This window comes from Macaca fascicularis, chromosome 13 (genome assembly GCF_037993035.2).
Source record: "Macaca fascicularis isolate 582-1 chromosome 13, T2T-MFA8v1.1".
NCBI classification, from domain to species: Eukaryota; Metazoa; Chordata; class Mammalia; order Primates; family Cercopithecidae; genus Macaca; species Macaca fascicularis.
This window is the reverse complement of record NC_088387.1, coordinates 35,431,360-35,446,049: the sequence shown is the minus strand read 5'-3', so window position 1 is coordinate 35,446,049 and position 14,690 is coordinate 35,431,360. Positions and strand designations below refer to the sequence as shown.

The following is a 14,690-nucleotide window of genomic DNA, read 5'->3' as shown; positions in this document are numbered from 1 at the left end:
CAAGTGCTATAAAACAGTGTCTTACCACGTGGAGCTGGTGACCGCTCCCATGTAGTGCACGTGCTGTGATGAACAAACACTTCACTGGAACAAGGCCCAGGCATTGGCTTTTACATTTGTTCCACCTTGAATCCTGGTGGGTTTCTGGAATCCTGGGATAAGCCTAGAATAAATAACAGCAACTTATTTTTACCGAGCAAAAAATAGGTTGACAGTGAACAAGAGAGTGTTGGTTTTACATAACAATGATCACTCCTTGTTCCTTTCTTGTCTCAAGATAGTAAAGAATATGGTTTCAAGTTCCGCAACGACCTGAGAGAAGAGATCCTGATGCTCATGGCAAGGGACAAACACCCACCAGAGGTAGGCCTGAAACTCCAGCCAGTATATCCTCCCATACTGAGGTCTTAAGGCTAGCTTCCCCAGTTTCATCTGCCATTTTGGAGAGTTCTGCCACCCAAACCCATATTTGAGTGATGATACATCTAAACATATCTTGCCTTTAGCAGAAATCTGTCCTTAAAGTTACCCTCTTTCCTGTAGTCCAAAACAGGCAACATGAAATTAGCTTCTGTCTTCAGCTTGCTTTTTAAAAAATCTCCATCTATAAAGGAAATGCATAGCTGAATGTGAAAGTTTGTGGCTAATCAAAATACTTAGGACAGGGTCCTTTTTTAATTACTCGTGTGCTATACACATAATATATTCAAATGGTAAAATGCATTTCTCAGAATTTAAGGATCCTGTAATTCTGAACTGAAATTCTCACAAAATCAGTTAGGCGGTTCTGCTGACTCCTAAAGCTTCTCAGCTTCAGGTGGCATTTGCTGACTGTGCTGCTGATATCAAATCTACATATGAAAGCCAACCCATCAGACAGACTGCTCAGGATTGGCCAGTCATCCCTCTCAACTGTATAGCTGTCCTCTTTTTAAGGGCTGGGAGAACTCAGGAAGCCTGGTGAGTACAGTACCACAAGTTTACACTTTAGAAGCTTTTGTATTTGGATCTAAAACATTGACCCACGCTGGTAGAAGTTCTCTGATTTGGCCATTCTCTCATTTGGCCATGTAACAAGTATTTGATTCGGGAACTTGCAAATACCAACTAAAAAGGAAACTTTTGGAAGAAGACAATATGCATGATGTATTTGAGATAAGGCCTGGTTCTCTCAAACCATAGGCTGAGAATTAATTATCTTTCCCTTTCTACTTTCTGTGTCTATGGACAAGTAAGTCACTTAACCCCATTACTCCACTTAAATGGACTAAAGATCAAAGAAACATGATCAAGGAAACATAGTTTTGAAAATGTTTTGGTCATTTGGGTTATTGAAGTATTTTTGGATGCTTCTCCCATCCCGCTCTCCAGCTTAAAATGTGGGCTGTGTACTTAGACATCTGGAAGCTGGCATTTACGCACATTAACTAAACTTGGCCTTGACCACAACCCATCCTTGGTTGGTGCCGCTGTGTTCTGGTTATGTTTTTATCAGCATTTCATTCACATACTAATTTTTGTGTTTGTGAATGGGAACCTTAGCCATATTCATGTTTCCAAAAATGAGCAAAAGGATCTTTTGTAGGGATAGTGACAGGTGGTTTTCCTGTATTTTGTTTTGTATATAAATGTGTGTTCTAAGAGTCACGAGTGGGAGGTGCTTGTGCATGGCTCCTTGTACAAGAAAGTAACTATTTGAACATCCGATTGCCAGTCACCTATCTCCAGGAAAAGATGATGAAGGCTTGTCTTTGAGGTGCGGCTCACACATGCTCCTCTAGCAACTATGCTGCTAGTGACAGAGACGTATGACATTGGCATTTGGTTGTTAGCTCAGGCAGTTTGGCACACACTTGATACGACCAGGCTGTGATGATTGGCGCAGGGGTACGGACCTCAGCTGAGTCATGGGAGCTGAATGTATGTGTTTCTCTTTTGTCCTGCGTGTGGCAGGCTAATGGGGAGCACTTACATGAGACTGTTGCCTCAATCTGAGCCTGCTCTTCATAACAGAATTCTAAGACAGACTGAACCCCTGCCGTATTTTAAGAGAGGGAAACAGCATTGTTCTGTTTGCCTCTTTTCCAGCTGTGCACAGGATGGATTCCCTCCCTAGGACAGTGGTGATCCTCTACAAGAGGACAAATACAGTTGGAGTATCCCTTTTCCAAAATGCTTGAGACCAGAAGTGTATGGGGTTTTAGATTTTGGAGCATTTTTGGATCAGGAATATTCAACCTATACCAGCAAATCTTGACATTGGTAGCGTATCAGATTTACCTGTGAAAATTGCAGTATAGATTCATTTGGGGAGTTTAAGCACCTGTGGTGATTCTCATGTATACGCAGGGCTGGGAGCTAGTAGAGCCCACAGATGTGTGTCTTTGGGAGCTTACAGTGTAGTTAAGAAAAGGGCATTTAGTCTGTGATTACAGAGGGATGACAGCTATAGTATCTGATTGCCTTGTTTTTCTAATAGTATTCATAATTTTTTTCCTATCTTGAACAGGAAAATGTTGGGGCTTTTCAGGAAGCATAATAAGATCCCTAGGTAAGTTGAAATCAGTCAGCTCTCTTTGAGTACGGCCTAGAAGTAGCCACATTTGGAATTTCTTCACCAGCCTTAGCCACCACATTTGGGCACTCTTCTGTTAGGCAAGCATACCGTCAACTCCCTACTATCCAGGGCGTCCTGAGGCAAGCAGTTTTTTATCTGTGCTCACGGGTCACCATGAGCTACACAGAATAGATCATCATGAAGTCATATTGAAAATCCCTTTGGCCCTTTAGACTTTCCAGCCTCACTGGAAACAAAATAAATGTTAGACTTCATCTAATTTTGTCTCCAGAAGTACTGTTGGGAATCTATTACTGAACTTATACTGGATCTTGTCTATAAATGTTTTACTAAAGAGGCTGGAGAAAGTTCACACTTTGCCTTTCTTTTACAGAAATGAGTTGCTGAATGAGTTTATGGACTGTGCAAAAGCATCTAACAGCCCTTCCCAGGCCATTGAAGTAGTAAAGCTGGCAAGTGCCTTCAGCTTACCTAGTTGTGAGGGCCTCACCCAGAGAGTAATGACTGATTTTGCAATCAACCTGCAACAAAAGTAAGTGGGTCACCACGAAGGAAAGTTTGTAAAATGGTGCAGACCTTTCGTCCATCTGCCCATTCAAAATGTTCATAGCTTTCTATCCCCTGTATTTCCTTGCAGAAGGTCAGAATGTAGTAATTTAATGATGATTTCATTTGTTATGCAAGTCAGGAAGGCCTCTAGATTTGACTGTTAGAATCTTTTTGTTCCTAATATACTTTAATGCAGCTGCAGGGTCCCTTTTTCTGCTTTCAAAACTGATAGGCTATAGGTGAGTGTCAGAGACACCAAGAACCCCAGCACCTAATTGAATTGCAGTGTAATCCTCCATTTTCTTTTCTTAACAGGGAAGCCCTAGGTAACCTAACTGCACTGACCAGTGACAGTGATACTGACAGCAGCAGTGACAGCGACAGTGACACCAGTGAAGGCAAATGAAAGTGGAGATTCAGGAGCAGCAATGGCCTCACCGTAGCTGCTGGAATCACACCTGAGAACTAAGATATGCTAATATTTAACACTGTTACAAAGAAGACAAGATAAAGATTTGGTGAATTTGTTACTGTGAGGCACAGTCAGTACACAGCCCAGTTCTGTAGATTTAAGCTCCTAATTTGCTACTTAATAACCATCTATTAATGCACTGTTAAAGGTTTAGCATTTAAGTAGCAACATTGCGGTTTTCAGACACATGGTGAGGTCCATGGCTCTTGTCATCAGGATAAGTCTGCACACCTACAGTGTCGGTGAGCTGACCTCATGCTGCCGTCCTCGTGCGATTGGCGTCTCCCTGCTGCTGGACTTCTGCCTTTGTTGGCCTGATGTGCTGCTGTGATGCTGGTCCTTCATCTTAGAAAGGTGTTCATGCAGTTCTATCACAGTTGGGGTTGGGTCAGTAGTTTCCCAATTTCAGGATATTTCGATGTCAGAAATAAGCCTCTTAGGAATGACTAAAACAAGATAATGGCAGTTTAGGCTGCACAACTGGTAAAATGACTGTAAATAAATGTTGTAATTAATGTACACGTTTGCATTTTTGTTAATATAGCCATTGCCATAGTTTTCTAACTTGACCAGCCATGAATGTTTCATGTCTCCCTTTCTTTTTGTCTATAGCTGCTATAGCTGGTACCTATTTTAGTGGTTGAAATGAGAGCTAGTGGTGACAGAAGGATGTGGAATGTATTCTTGACGTCATTGTGTATTGCTGGTAATCAAGTTGGTAACGACTACTTCTAGCAGCTCTTACCACTGTGACTTAAATGGTCCTGGAAGGCAGTAAGTGGAGGTTTGCAGCATTCCTGCCTTCATGAAGGCTTCCCCCACCAGCCACTTTGCACATACCTGGCTCCTAGATTTACTTAGGTAGCCCGTGAGTTGTCCACATGAGAGCTTCATCTTTACCTTGCCAGAGTTGACAATTATGAGATGCTCTAGTCTACTAATACTTGTGTTCCCATCTGTCTGCCATCCTCTGAAGGCCAGGACCCAGTCACACATCCTTAGAAACCAAAGTATGGTTTGTGCTTTCTCTTAGGATGTCAGGTCTTAGGGCATTTAATTGAAGGAATCCCCCCCAACCCCCGCAAAAAAAAAGCTGATATAGTAACTAGCTACTTAAGCATCCATGGGTATTGCTCCGTATCAAAGCAGATTTGCAGGACAGAGAGGAAATTAGCCTCCAGTCTTGGTTTACAGCTTCCAAGGAGAACCTGGCCACCTGAAAGGTTAACTCAGTCCCTTCCTGTCTCTGGTTCATCAGCACCTGCAGATGCCTGACTCTTGTTAGCCTTACTATTCAATACAGTCCTTAGATTCATGGTATGCGTCTCCCTATCCAGGTGCCAATTCTGAATCACCATGTTGCTCTGCAGCTAGAGTTGATAGGAGAAAATCCATCTGGGAAGATGGCCCATGAATTTGTAGTGGACTTTTCAAAATGAGTGATTTGTTAGCTTGGTACTTTTAAATTTGTGGTACAGATACTCCAAACCCACACTCTGAGCAATTAACTGCCTTGAACTCAGAGAAAAATTAAGGCCTCACAGGATAAGTCTCCATTCTCTGTAAATGCTTATTTTATCATAGTCTTTAGCCTCTACTATCAGTAAAATGTTCTCTCTGGGTATGGTGACTCACACCTGTAATCAGCACTTTGGGAGGCAGAGGCAGGAGGATCACTTAGGTCCAGGAGTTTGAGACCAGCCTGGGCAACATAGTGAGACACCAGCTCTACAAAAAAAAAGCCAGACTGGCAGTATGCACCTGTGTCCCAGCTAATTGGGAGGGTGAGATGGGAGGATTGTTTGAGCCTAGGAGAGGGAGGTTGCAGTGAACCGTGATCGCACCACTGCACTCCAGCCTGGGCAACAGAGCAAGCCCCTGTCTTAGAGAAACCAGAATTTTGGAAGAGCAAATAGGGCCAAGTGCAGGGCTCATGCCTGTAATCCCAGCACTTCATGTGCCAATGTGGATCGCCTGAGCCCAGGAGTTTGAGACCAGCCTGGGTAACAGTGAGACCCCCCTCCCTACAAAAGATTTTAACAGTTGGGCGTAGTGGTGCATGCCTGTAATCCCAGCTCTCTGGAGACTGAGGTGGGGGGATTGTTTGAGCCTGGGAGGCTGAGGATGCAGTAGCCATGATTGCACCACTGCATTCCAGCCTGGTTGACGGAGCGACCCTTGTCTCCAAGAAAAAAAAAAAAAACAAATGGGATTAAGGACTCTCATGGAATGGGGAGGGGAAAGGGAGTCTTAATATATGTGGAATAAACTTGCTCAGTGTTGTTGCCACAGAGTTACATTACCAATGTGTAGAAGTCAGAAATTGGACTTCTAGTTTGGTTCAAACATTTGAGGATTTGAGGATTGTCTTAAAATTATAGCCATCAAAGTATTCAAGAGGTTGGATGGCACTCGAAGATTCTACATGTCTAGAATCAAACTCAAATCTAGCACCTAGGTCTTAGTAAATGCTTAATGAATGCCACCAACTCTGCAAAGTATTCATTCGTTGATTTTGAGACCTTAGTCACGTTGCTACTACAAGTAGGGCATATGACCTCTTAAGAAGCAGAACTTCGAGAAGTCCTTACATAACCACAGTAAAGCAGACCCTCCCCTTTCAGCAACCTCAAAGCAAAAAAAAAAAAAAACAAGCCCCCTAGTGAGCTGCTGTATAAACATTATGCCAAGCACTAGGCATAGAGGAAAAGATGTCAGATTGTACTGTCACTGGCTACGTACCTATAGTCTCTAAGATAGGGTAGCCTTTGTCTTTCAAAGTGCATTGCAATATAGATCTGTGCATAGATATATGCAGTAAGTGTAGCAAATTGTGATGTAAATTTTTTACTGCTGGTCATGGTCAAAAAGATATGCTATGAAATTGAGTCACTAGGAGCATGGGTGTGTAAGGCAGGATTTATAGAACCGTTTAGATTCAACATTAATGGTAGAGTGGCATTTTACTAAAAAAAGGGGCGTATTTGGTTTGGGTGCTGTAAGGCAATTTGCTAGGACATGGGATAATCAGATTACACAAAATGTAGGCAGTGAACAAGTCTTCATCCTGGCCCAGAAAATAGCCTATTAAAAAATGCTGTCCAGGCCAGGTACAGTGGCTCATGCCTGTAATCCCAGCACTTCGGGAGGGTGGGGCTGGAGGATCGCTTGAGTTCAAGACCAGCCTGAGCAACATAGTGAGAACCCATCTCAAAAGAAAGAAAATGTCCAGCTGTGGACTTTCAGGATTCAGTACTGCTGGGGATCAAGCCCAAGAACGTTTTTCAGAGCTCTAAGATGCTTGAAAAGTAAGTGTCCAAGAGGAATAAAGGTCATGACAGAATTTACTCCCAGGACAATCTAAGTTCTGCACAAGTACCTGTGGTGTCTGTTCCCACAACAATGGCCCCTTCACAAGCTCTTGCCTCACAACCCCTGCAGAAGCCCTTCAACAAAACTGATAAGACTAGTGAAACCTACTCCTCACATGGGTAAGAGTTGCAGTGGGCAGGTGACCTTCCTGCCCCCATCCTTTGCTTCCTCAAGCTTCCCGCCAATCTCAGGGCCCATGGATACATCAATGGGAAGGAAGCCAGGGAAGAATAGACCTACAGTATAACGGGTGTGGTGACCACTGGACCTGATGAAGAGAATCTGCCTGACATTTAATAAGCCTTTTTATTTCCCTTCTGCGTTGAATCAAATGATCTGTTCTGCACTGAGCCAAGCAAGTTACTTTAAAACTGGTGGCACAACTCATTTGGGACTTGGAGACTGCTTTTATCCAGAATCTGTTAAGAGAGCAGGGGATTTAAATTAATACAAAGGAATATGAAGGTAGTGTGTCTTAAAGACTGTCTAAAATTAGGTGTTAGTTTGTTACATTATTAATTTTGAAATATTAAACATGAAAATGTTCAATCAGGATGCATGAGTTTTAAAATGTTGAACACTGTCCTACATCAGTGAGGAGGGAGGCAAGGTCATTTCAGACTAAAACAGATTGAGGATTAAACCAAGACAGAAGTGATGATTTGGCTTTTTATGATTTTTGCTGTGGCAGTGGCAGTCGCGTGACTTTTCACTTGCAGTATAAATGAAAGGCTGAAGTGAAGCCGACCTGCCCTAAATGGCTCAGGGCTATATCCACCTCCCAGATAACCCTGGCCCTTGGGACTCCATCTCCTTGAAGTAGCACTGAGAACCCAAGAGGCTCCGCTGCTTTTTGCACATAGTTATATCTCAGGAAGATTTTTAAGCATGAGGAAGGAAAATAAAGGCCTGGCCAAGCAGGGTCCCCTTTTCAGTATCATCTTGGTTCCTAATAAGCAATCAAGGAGGTGGGTGTGTTGGCTGGTAAAGGAACTACTAAGATTCAGAAGCCTGTAGTCTTCATTATTTTGATTTACAGGTTAAAATAAACCACTCGGCTGGGCGCGGTGGCTCACACCTGTAATCCCAGCACTTTGGGAGACTGGGGTGGGCAGATCATGAAGTTGGGAGTTCGAGACCAGCCTGGCCAACACAGGGAAACCCCATCTCTACTAAAAGCACAAAAAAATTAGCTGTGTGTGGTGGTGGGCAACTGTAATCCCAGCTGCTCAGGAGGCTGAGGCAGGAGAATTGCTTGAACCTGGGAGGCAGAGGTTGCAGTGAGCAGAGATTGTGCCACTGCACTCCAGCCCAGGTGACAGTGCGAGACTCTTGTCTCAAAAAATAATAATAAAAAATAAACCACTCAGTATTGCTGCTTCTAAGTTCAAACAGATAATCACATCTGAAGGAAGTTATTTCGGGGTTCCAAGATAAACTTAGATTTTCTTATAATCTATAATATTTTACATTATCTCATACAAGTAAAATAGAAATTATAAGCATTTCTAGTATGACAAATAGGGAAGTTTAGCTTTACAAGTAATGTATTTTGCAATTTTGTGCCATTCCAAAAGGAAAGACTGAATTTAGAACAGTCCTATTATCTCCTAATAAAAACTTAGTATCCCCCAGGTAGGTGTGCACAGAGTGCCTCTGCCTTTGAGATTAAGGGCATTAATCTCAGGAGGGAATACAAGGCATGTGTTCCAATCAGAAACTAGATGTATTTTGCTGAATTAAATAAATCCACTTAGGAGGGAATACAAGGACTATGGACAACATTAACACAAGCCAAAGGTGGACCAATATATCCCCAAAGCAAAGGACAAGGCCAGTGCCATACAGACACTAGAATGTAATTACCCAAATGCAGGGGCTGGCATACACCTACAAATGCAGAACCTGTCCCCTTTGTGATTGCAGATGTGTTGCTCAGAAAAAAGTGCCACCTCAATTTCTTTGTGAACACACAATGCCCAACAAAAAGTTGTAACTCTGGAGAAAGTTGACAATATTTTTATGTAGAGATGGTGGTCTTCATGGAGTAAAATAATTAGTGCTTATGCAATACGACAACTGTACTAATCTTTAGAAAGGTGAACTGAGAAAGTTCTCTGGGTTTTACAGCAATCTACATCAAATACACAACAAAACCATTTAATCTCTTCATTAAGATTTCAGGCTCCCCATCCCCACTTTGAAGGGATTCAGAGCCCGGGTACTAGGAAGAACTGAGCTCCGTTACCAGTGTTTTAGAACTGGGAGCTGTGACCCATACAGGGCCGCTGAATTAACTTGTGGGCAGACCAACATTTTAATAAGTCACTAGAACGATATATCCCCAATTACAGATACACTAGCACTTTGGCTTGTATATTACTCTTAGACTGAGCAGCAGGAATCAATTCACCAAAACCTTCAAAGCCAAAAAGCAGGCTGTGGACTTCTGGTGACGCAATTCACAGCCTGGAAACTCTGTGTGCCAGAAGTTCCTACTTCTGCTGTTGTTTCTCCAGGAAATTTTCTGTACGTACAACAAACTAGAATTTTTTTTTTTTTTTTTGAGAGAGAGTTTTGCTCTTGTTGCCCAGGCTGGAGTGTGATGGCGCAATCTTGACTCACTGCAACCTCCACCTCCGTTCAAGTGATTCTTCTGCCTCAGCCTCCCAAGTAGCTGGGATTACAACAGGCATGCACCACCACACCCGGCTTAATTGTGTATTTTTAGTAGAGACGGGTTTCTCCATGTTGGTCAGGCTGGTCTCGAACTCCCAACCTCAGGTGATCCACCCGCCTTAGCCTCCCAAAGTGCTGGGATTACAGGTGTGAGCCACTGCACCCGGCCAGAAATGTACATTTTGAAAACCGATAAGATACTCAGTTTTCATCTTGTTGCTTTATTCAGTTTGCTCCAAGGGCAAAATCAACAGTAGTAGAGATCACAAACATTATTTTGATTGGCCTCACAAGCCTCATCAGTAAAACCTGAAAAAACAGAAAAATGTTACACAAGTTGCAAAGAAAGCACTCCTGGAGTTCACTGACATGATAGCAAATGGAAAGAATATAAGTGCAACAGGTGTTAACATTTAGAACAGTACTTGTAAACCTGCTCATTTCTAGACAATTCTGGGACCCTTGTTGCGAACCCTTCATCTATCACTGCTGATTTCCTTTGACATGAAATACGACTTTACGAAAATCTTCCTAGACCTTACTCTGGCTGCACTTGAGTGGTTCCTATTCCTATGGCGCTGGCATACGCTGTCAGGATTTCCACTATCTGTTTCGTTTCTAGGGTCATTCGGGCTTCCTTCAGCCAGTCCTGTGCCACTCGTCTGGATTCCCCCTTCAGCTGATTGACAAACTTTGCTGCTAGCTCCAGATCACCATGCTCAATGCAATAGGAAGCATATGACAGTAATTTAAATGTGTTTATATCCTCAGGGCAGAGCTCCGGGGGCGGCTTCAGTTGCTGAGGCGGGAATAGGAGCAGGGACTGTAGGTAGGAGAGGAAGTACTGGTACAAGCTATTTCTGGTTTCATCAATCATTGCTACCCTTCGGGCCAGTTTTTGAACAGCATAGAAACGGGCTCTAAGGGTCTCTTCACTGTACACCCCACGGGTCAGGGACTCTGGAGGGATAGCTGCGGTTAAAGCTTGGGTAAATTCGTTATCAGAACAGTTGGCTTTGATGGCCTCAACTGCACTACCCAGCGGGATAGTAGGTGTTTCTGCAGATGAGGTCTTCATGCTGTACTTTAATGCCTCCACTGAAAGCCAGAGTTGGTGGGCTTTTCTAGCTTCCTCTTCGGCAACTGCATGACCTACAAAGAAAAAAAGGCAAAGCCAAACATTTTTCTCTCCATCTGATGACATACATCCACAGAACTGATGCACATTCAACAAGCTACATCTACACATGTGGAAGATGAGGCCAGAAAGAGTTTCTTACCACCCCACCCCCACCACTTATTTCTGGTGTCTTTTCCTAGCTGGCCTCTTCATATCAGGCAGTAAGGCATGACATGATTTTATGGGGACTTGTTTTCACTAAAGTCATGGAGAAAACAGGGAGGATATACAGGCACAAGCACAACTAAGTCTCCCTTGCCTCTTCCTGTGCCACCCAGGACAATGCTAGGTCAAAGAGTACACAGAAGTCATTCACATGTGCATGCTATCTAATCCACATATTTTTACCTTTAATAGTTGAGAAAGAAACATACTATTTAAATTAGGCTAAGACTTACGCTAAGGCCATCAGAAATCTTCTGCAAAAAAAAATGAGAGACTTCAGGGCCAGGCACAATGGCTCACGCCTGTAATCCCAGCACTTTGGGAGCCAAGGTGGGTGGATCACTTGTGGTCAGGAGTTCAGGACTAGCCTGGCCAAGATGGTGAAACCCCGTGTCTACTAAAAACACAAAGCCTGGCCGGGCGCGGTGGCTCAAGCCTGTAATCCCAACATTTTGGGAGGCCGAGACGGGCGGATCACGAGGTCAGGAGATCGAGACCATCCTGGCTAACACGGTGAAACCCCGTCTCTACTAAAAATACAAAAAATTAGCTGGGCGAGGTGGCGGGCACCTGTAGTCCCAGCTACTCGGGAGGCTGAGGCAGGAGAACGGCGTAAACCCGGGAGGCGGAGCTTGCAGTGAACCGAGATCTGGCCACTGCACTCCAGCCTGGGCGATAGAGCGAGATTCCGTCTCAAAAAAAAAAAAAAAAAAAAAAGTACAAAACCTTGCCAGGCGTGGTGGCACGCACCTGTATCCCCAGCTACTCAGGAGGCTGAGGCAGGAGAATCGCTTGAACCCAGGAGGCAGAGGCTGCAGTGAGTCGAGATCACACCACTGCACTCTACCCTGGGCAACAGAGCAAGACTCTGTCTCAAAAAAAAAAAGAAATGGGAGACTTCAAATGAACTTAACAGACTACTGGATCTTGAAATTCCATGAGTATTGAATTTATTTTTATTGTTATGTGACAAAAAAAGATTCCACAACATCCTAAAAAACCTAAAAACAGTTATTAACACCCTCATTGTCAGGACATTTCTTTCAATGTGGCACATGGAGGCCTCAGCATAAATACTGTCCATTTGGTAGTTGGACTTGGCAAATCACTTCCTCCAGATAACCCACCAAGCCTGCAGAAGGCAAGCATGGACCACACTGACCCCTAGCCCTTACCACCCAGGCACATGAGACATAGCCAAAGGGTACTGGGTAAATAGCCTTGTAAATGGTGATTTTGTGTTTGTCATACAAGGTATAAAATTTCTAGTTATATAGATTTTGTCATTACTTTTAATGGCAAAAACTGCAATTAAGTAGAGTGATTAGTATTTTTATGTCCTGATGTCAATACATGTACCCCATTTTCGCTATAAAATTATTTTAATAAATTATGCTGAGAGAAATTATCTGTAAGATAACATAGCTTATGCTTACTCTGAACAGCCTGTTCGATTCCTCTGAGTCTGGCATAGGCAGTGTTTATATCCAGAGTAAAGCTGTCAACTTGCTCTTGACTGAGACGACGAAACTGTAATTCTTGTTCAGAGAGTTTCTCAGACAGGTTCTGAAATAAAAATAGTTCCAGAAAAAAGTGATACTCAATGCATGTCATGTAACTGTGTAATCTTCCAGCAATTACTTGCTGAAGCAAAGAGGGCCTTACGGTTGTCACGAAATTCCTACATTTTGTGTAAAGAAAGTTTCAAAAATGTCTGACTCATATATATATATATATATATATATATTTTTTTTTTTTTAGATGGAATCTTGCTCTATTGCCAGGCTGGAGTGCAGTGGTGCAATCTCGACTCACTGCAACCTCCGCCTCCGGGGTTCAAGTGATTCTCCTGCCTCAGCCTTCCAAGTAGCTGGGATTACAGGCACGTGCCACCATGCCCAGCTAATTTTTGTATTTTTAGTAGAACGGGTTTCACCATGTTGGCCAGGATGGTCTCGATCTCTTGACCTCGTGATCCGCCCGCCTCGGACTACCAAAAAGTTGGGATTACAGGCGTGAGCCACCATGCCCGGCTGATGATGTATATAATTCTTTACAAATTTACTGATGGAACCTAATATTTATTTTTAATTTTTTTTTTGAGACAGAGTCTTGCTCTGTCGCCCAGGCTGGAGTGCAGTGGCTGGATCTCAGCTCACTGCAAGCTCCGCCTCCCGGGTTTATGCCCTTCTCCTGCCTCAGCCTCCTGAGTAGCTGGGACTACAGGCACCCACCACCGCGCCCGGCTAATTTTTTGTATTTTTTAGTAGAGACGGGGTTTCGCCGTGTTAGCCATGATGGTCTCGATCTCCTGACCTCGTGATCCGCCCGTCTCGGCCTCCCAAAGTGCTGGGATTACAGGCTTGAGCCACCGCGCCCGGCCGGAACCTAATATTAGAGGAAGCATACCAAGAGAAGAGAGAAGGCTGTTAAAGTAAGAAACAAACTGCCAACTGTATTTTATTTTTGAGACACAATCTTGCTCTGTCACCCAGGCTGGAGTACAGTGGCACAACCTCAGCTCACTGCAACCTCCACCTCCCAGATTCAAACGATTCTCATGCCTCAGCCTCCAGAGCAGCTGGGATTACAGGCATGCACCACCATGCCCAGCTAATTTTTGTATTTTTAATAGAGACAGGGTTTCGCCATGTTGGTCAGGCTGGTCTCGAACTCTTGGCCTCAAGTGACCCACCCACCTCAGCCTCCCAAATTGCTGGGATTATAGGTGTGAGCCACTGTGCTCAGCCACAAATTGTCAGCCTTAGAAAGTAAAGTAGCTGTACTGCAAACCTAAATGTAGTAATTAAATTCTATTCCAATAACATGTATTTAAGAGCTTATCCATTAATTTTTCTCAGAAAAATATCCATCAAATAGAATTTAAAATACCTTTTCATATTGACATACATTGCAATTCTCTGGAAGATTTTACTTAGAAAACCTCAATATCTTCTTGCAAGACAAAGTAACAAGTTAATATTACTGTAAATGATTTCTTGAACAGAAATTATAATTATGGGCATCCTGATAATTTACTGGGATTTCAAAACCTAACTTCTCTGGGAAATTACCTCAGTTACAAAAATCTAAGCACTACCACGCCATCTATAGGAGGAAGATGCACATGTCAAATATTACCGTCTGCATTCCTGAAATCCCCTTTACCACCTCTCCTTAAAGCTCTGAAGATTCCAAATGACTAGAATATATATTTTAAAAACACATCTGATCATAACACACAGGTACACCATTATGTAAAAAGAAGCAGTTTTGTAGACATACAAGGAGATTTCCAATTCTTCGACATCCTCAGAGTACATTAAAAGGAGAGTCTGTTAATCCTGTCAGGAAGCGGGGAGTGGCTGAAGGGAGTCCAGGTCCTCACCTGCTCAAATTCAGACTTCAGTTCCTGTTCTTGTACCCTAAGGACATCTCGCAAGTGATCAGTGTGGGCAGCTGCCTGTCGGCGAAGCTGCGTTCTCATTTCATTCTCCATGGCATCTCTGACTTCCTCTATCTGTGAAACCAAACATAATAATTATTAGTTTTCAATTCTCCACATATACTTTTAGGAAAACAGAAAACCCACTATCAACCATGACAAGAGCGGCTTTCATATCCTGAACCCCTCTAATGTGCTGGGCATGTGTACACTTCTACTTCTTATATGAAACAGAAAGCTAAACCCTGGA

At 43.2% G+C, this 14,690-nt stretch overlaps 2 protein-coding genes and 1 non-coding gene across 43 annotated transcripts in view; 2 read left to right on the top strand and 1 right to left on the bottom strand.

Moving 5' to 3' along the window:
* PTCD3 (pentatricopeptide repeat domain 3) overlaps positions 1-4,118 on the top strand; it is a 31,502-nt gene extending 27,384 nt beyond the window's left edge. For 6 of the 9 annotated variants that reach the window (XR_012422088.1, XR_012422089.1, XR_012422087.1 and 3 more), the window contains 5 exons: positions 278-363; positions 812-960; positions 2,510-2,551; positions 2,952-3,110; positions 3,443-4,118. Coding sequence is in view for 2 of the 9 variants with exons in the window: in XM_045368948.2 (XP_045224883.2) it covers positions 278-363; positions 812-960; positions 2,510-2,551; positions 2,952-3,110; positions 3,443-3,533 (527 nt within the window). In the remaining 7 variants the exon portion in view is untranslated. The remainder of the gene's footprint in view (positions 1-277; positions 364-811; positions 961-2,509; positions 2,552-2,951; positions 3,111-3,442) is intronic. The other 3 variants (XR_012422081.1, XR_012422090.1, XR_012422084.1) reach the window with 2 other exon arrangements.
* LOC123568520 (small nucleolar RNA SNORD94) lies at positions 1,864-2,000 on the top strand. Its single transcript, XR_006691892.1, has one exon. It is a non-coding gene; the product is annotated as a small nucleolar RNA SNORD94 (small nucleolar RNA).
* A 5,733-nt stretch (positions 4,119-9,851) lies between the features above and the next one.
* The window catches only part of IMMT (inner membrane mitochondrial protein), a 52,246-nt gene continuing 47,407 nt past the window's right edge, over positions 9,852-14,690 (bottom strand). For all 33 annotated transcript variants that reach the window (XM_065526850.1, XM_074011328.1, XM_005575377.4 and 30 more), the window contains 3 exons: positions 14,384-14,515; positions 12,432-12,561; positions 9,852-10,802 (listed from right to left, as the gene is read on the bottom strand). In XM_065526850.1, coding sequence (XP_065382922.1) covers positions 10,189-10,802; positions 12,432-12,561; positions 14,384-14,515 — 876 coding nt within the window. In that variant the 3' untranslated portion in view covers positions 9,852-10,188. The remainder of the gene's footprint in view (positions 10,803-12,431; positions 12,562-14,383; positions 14,516-14,690) is intronic.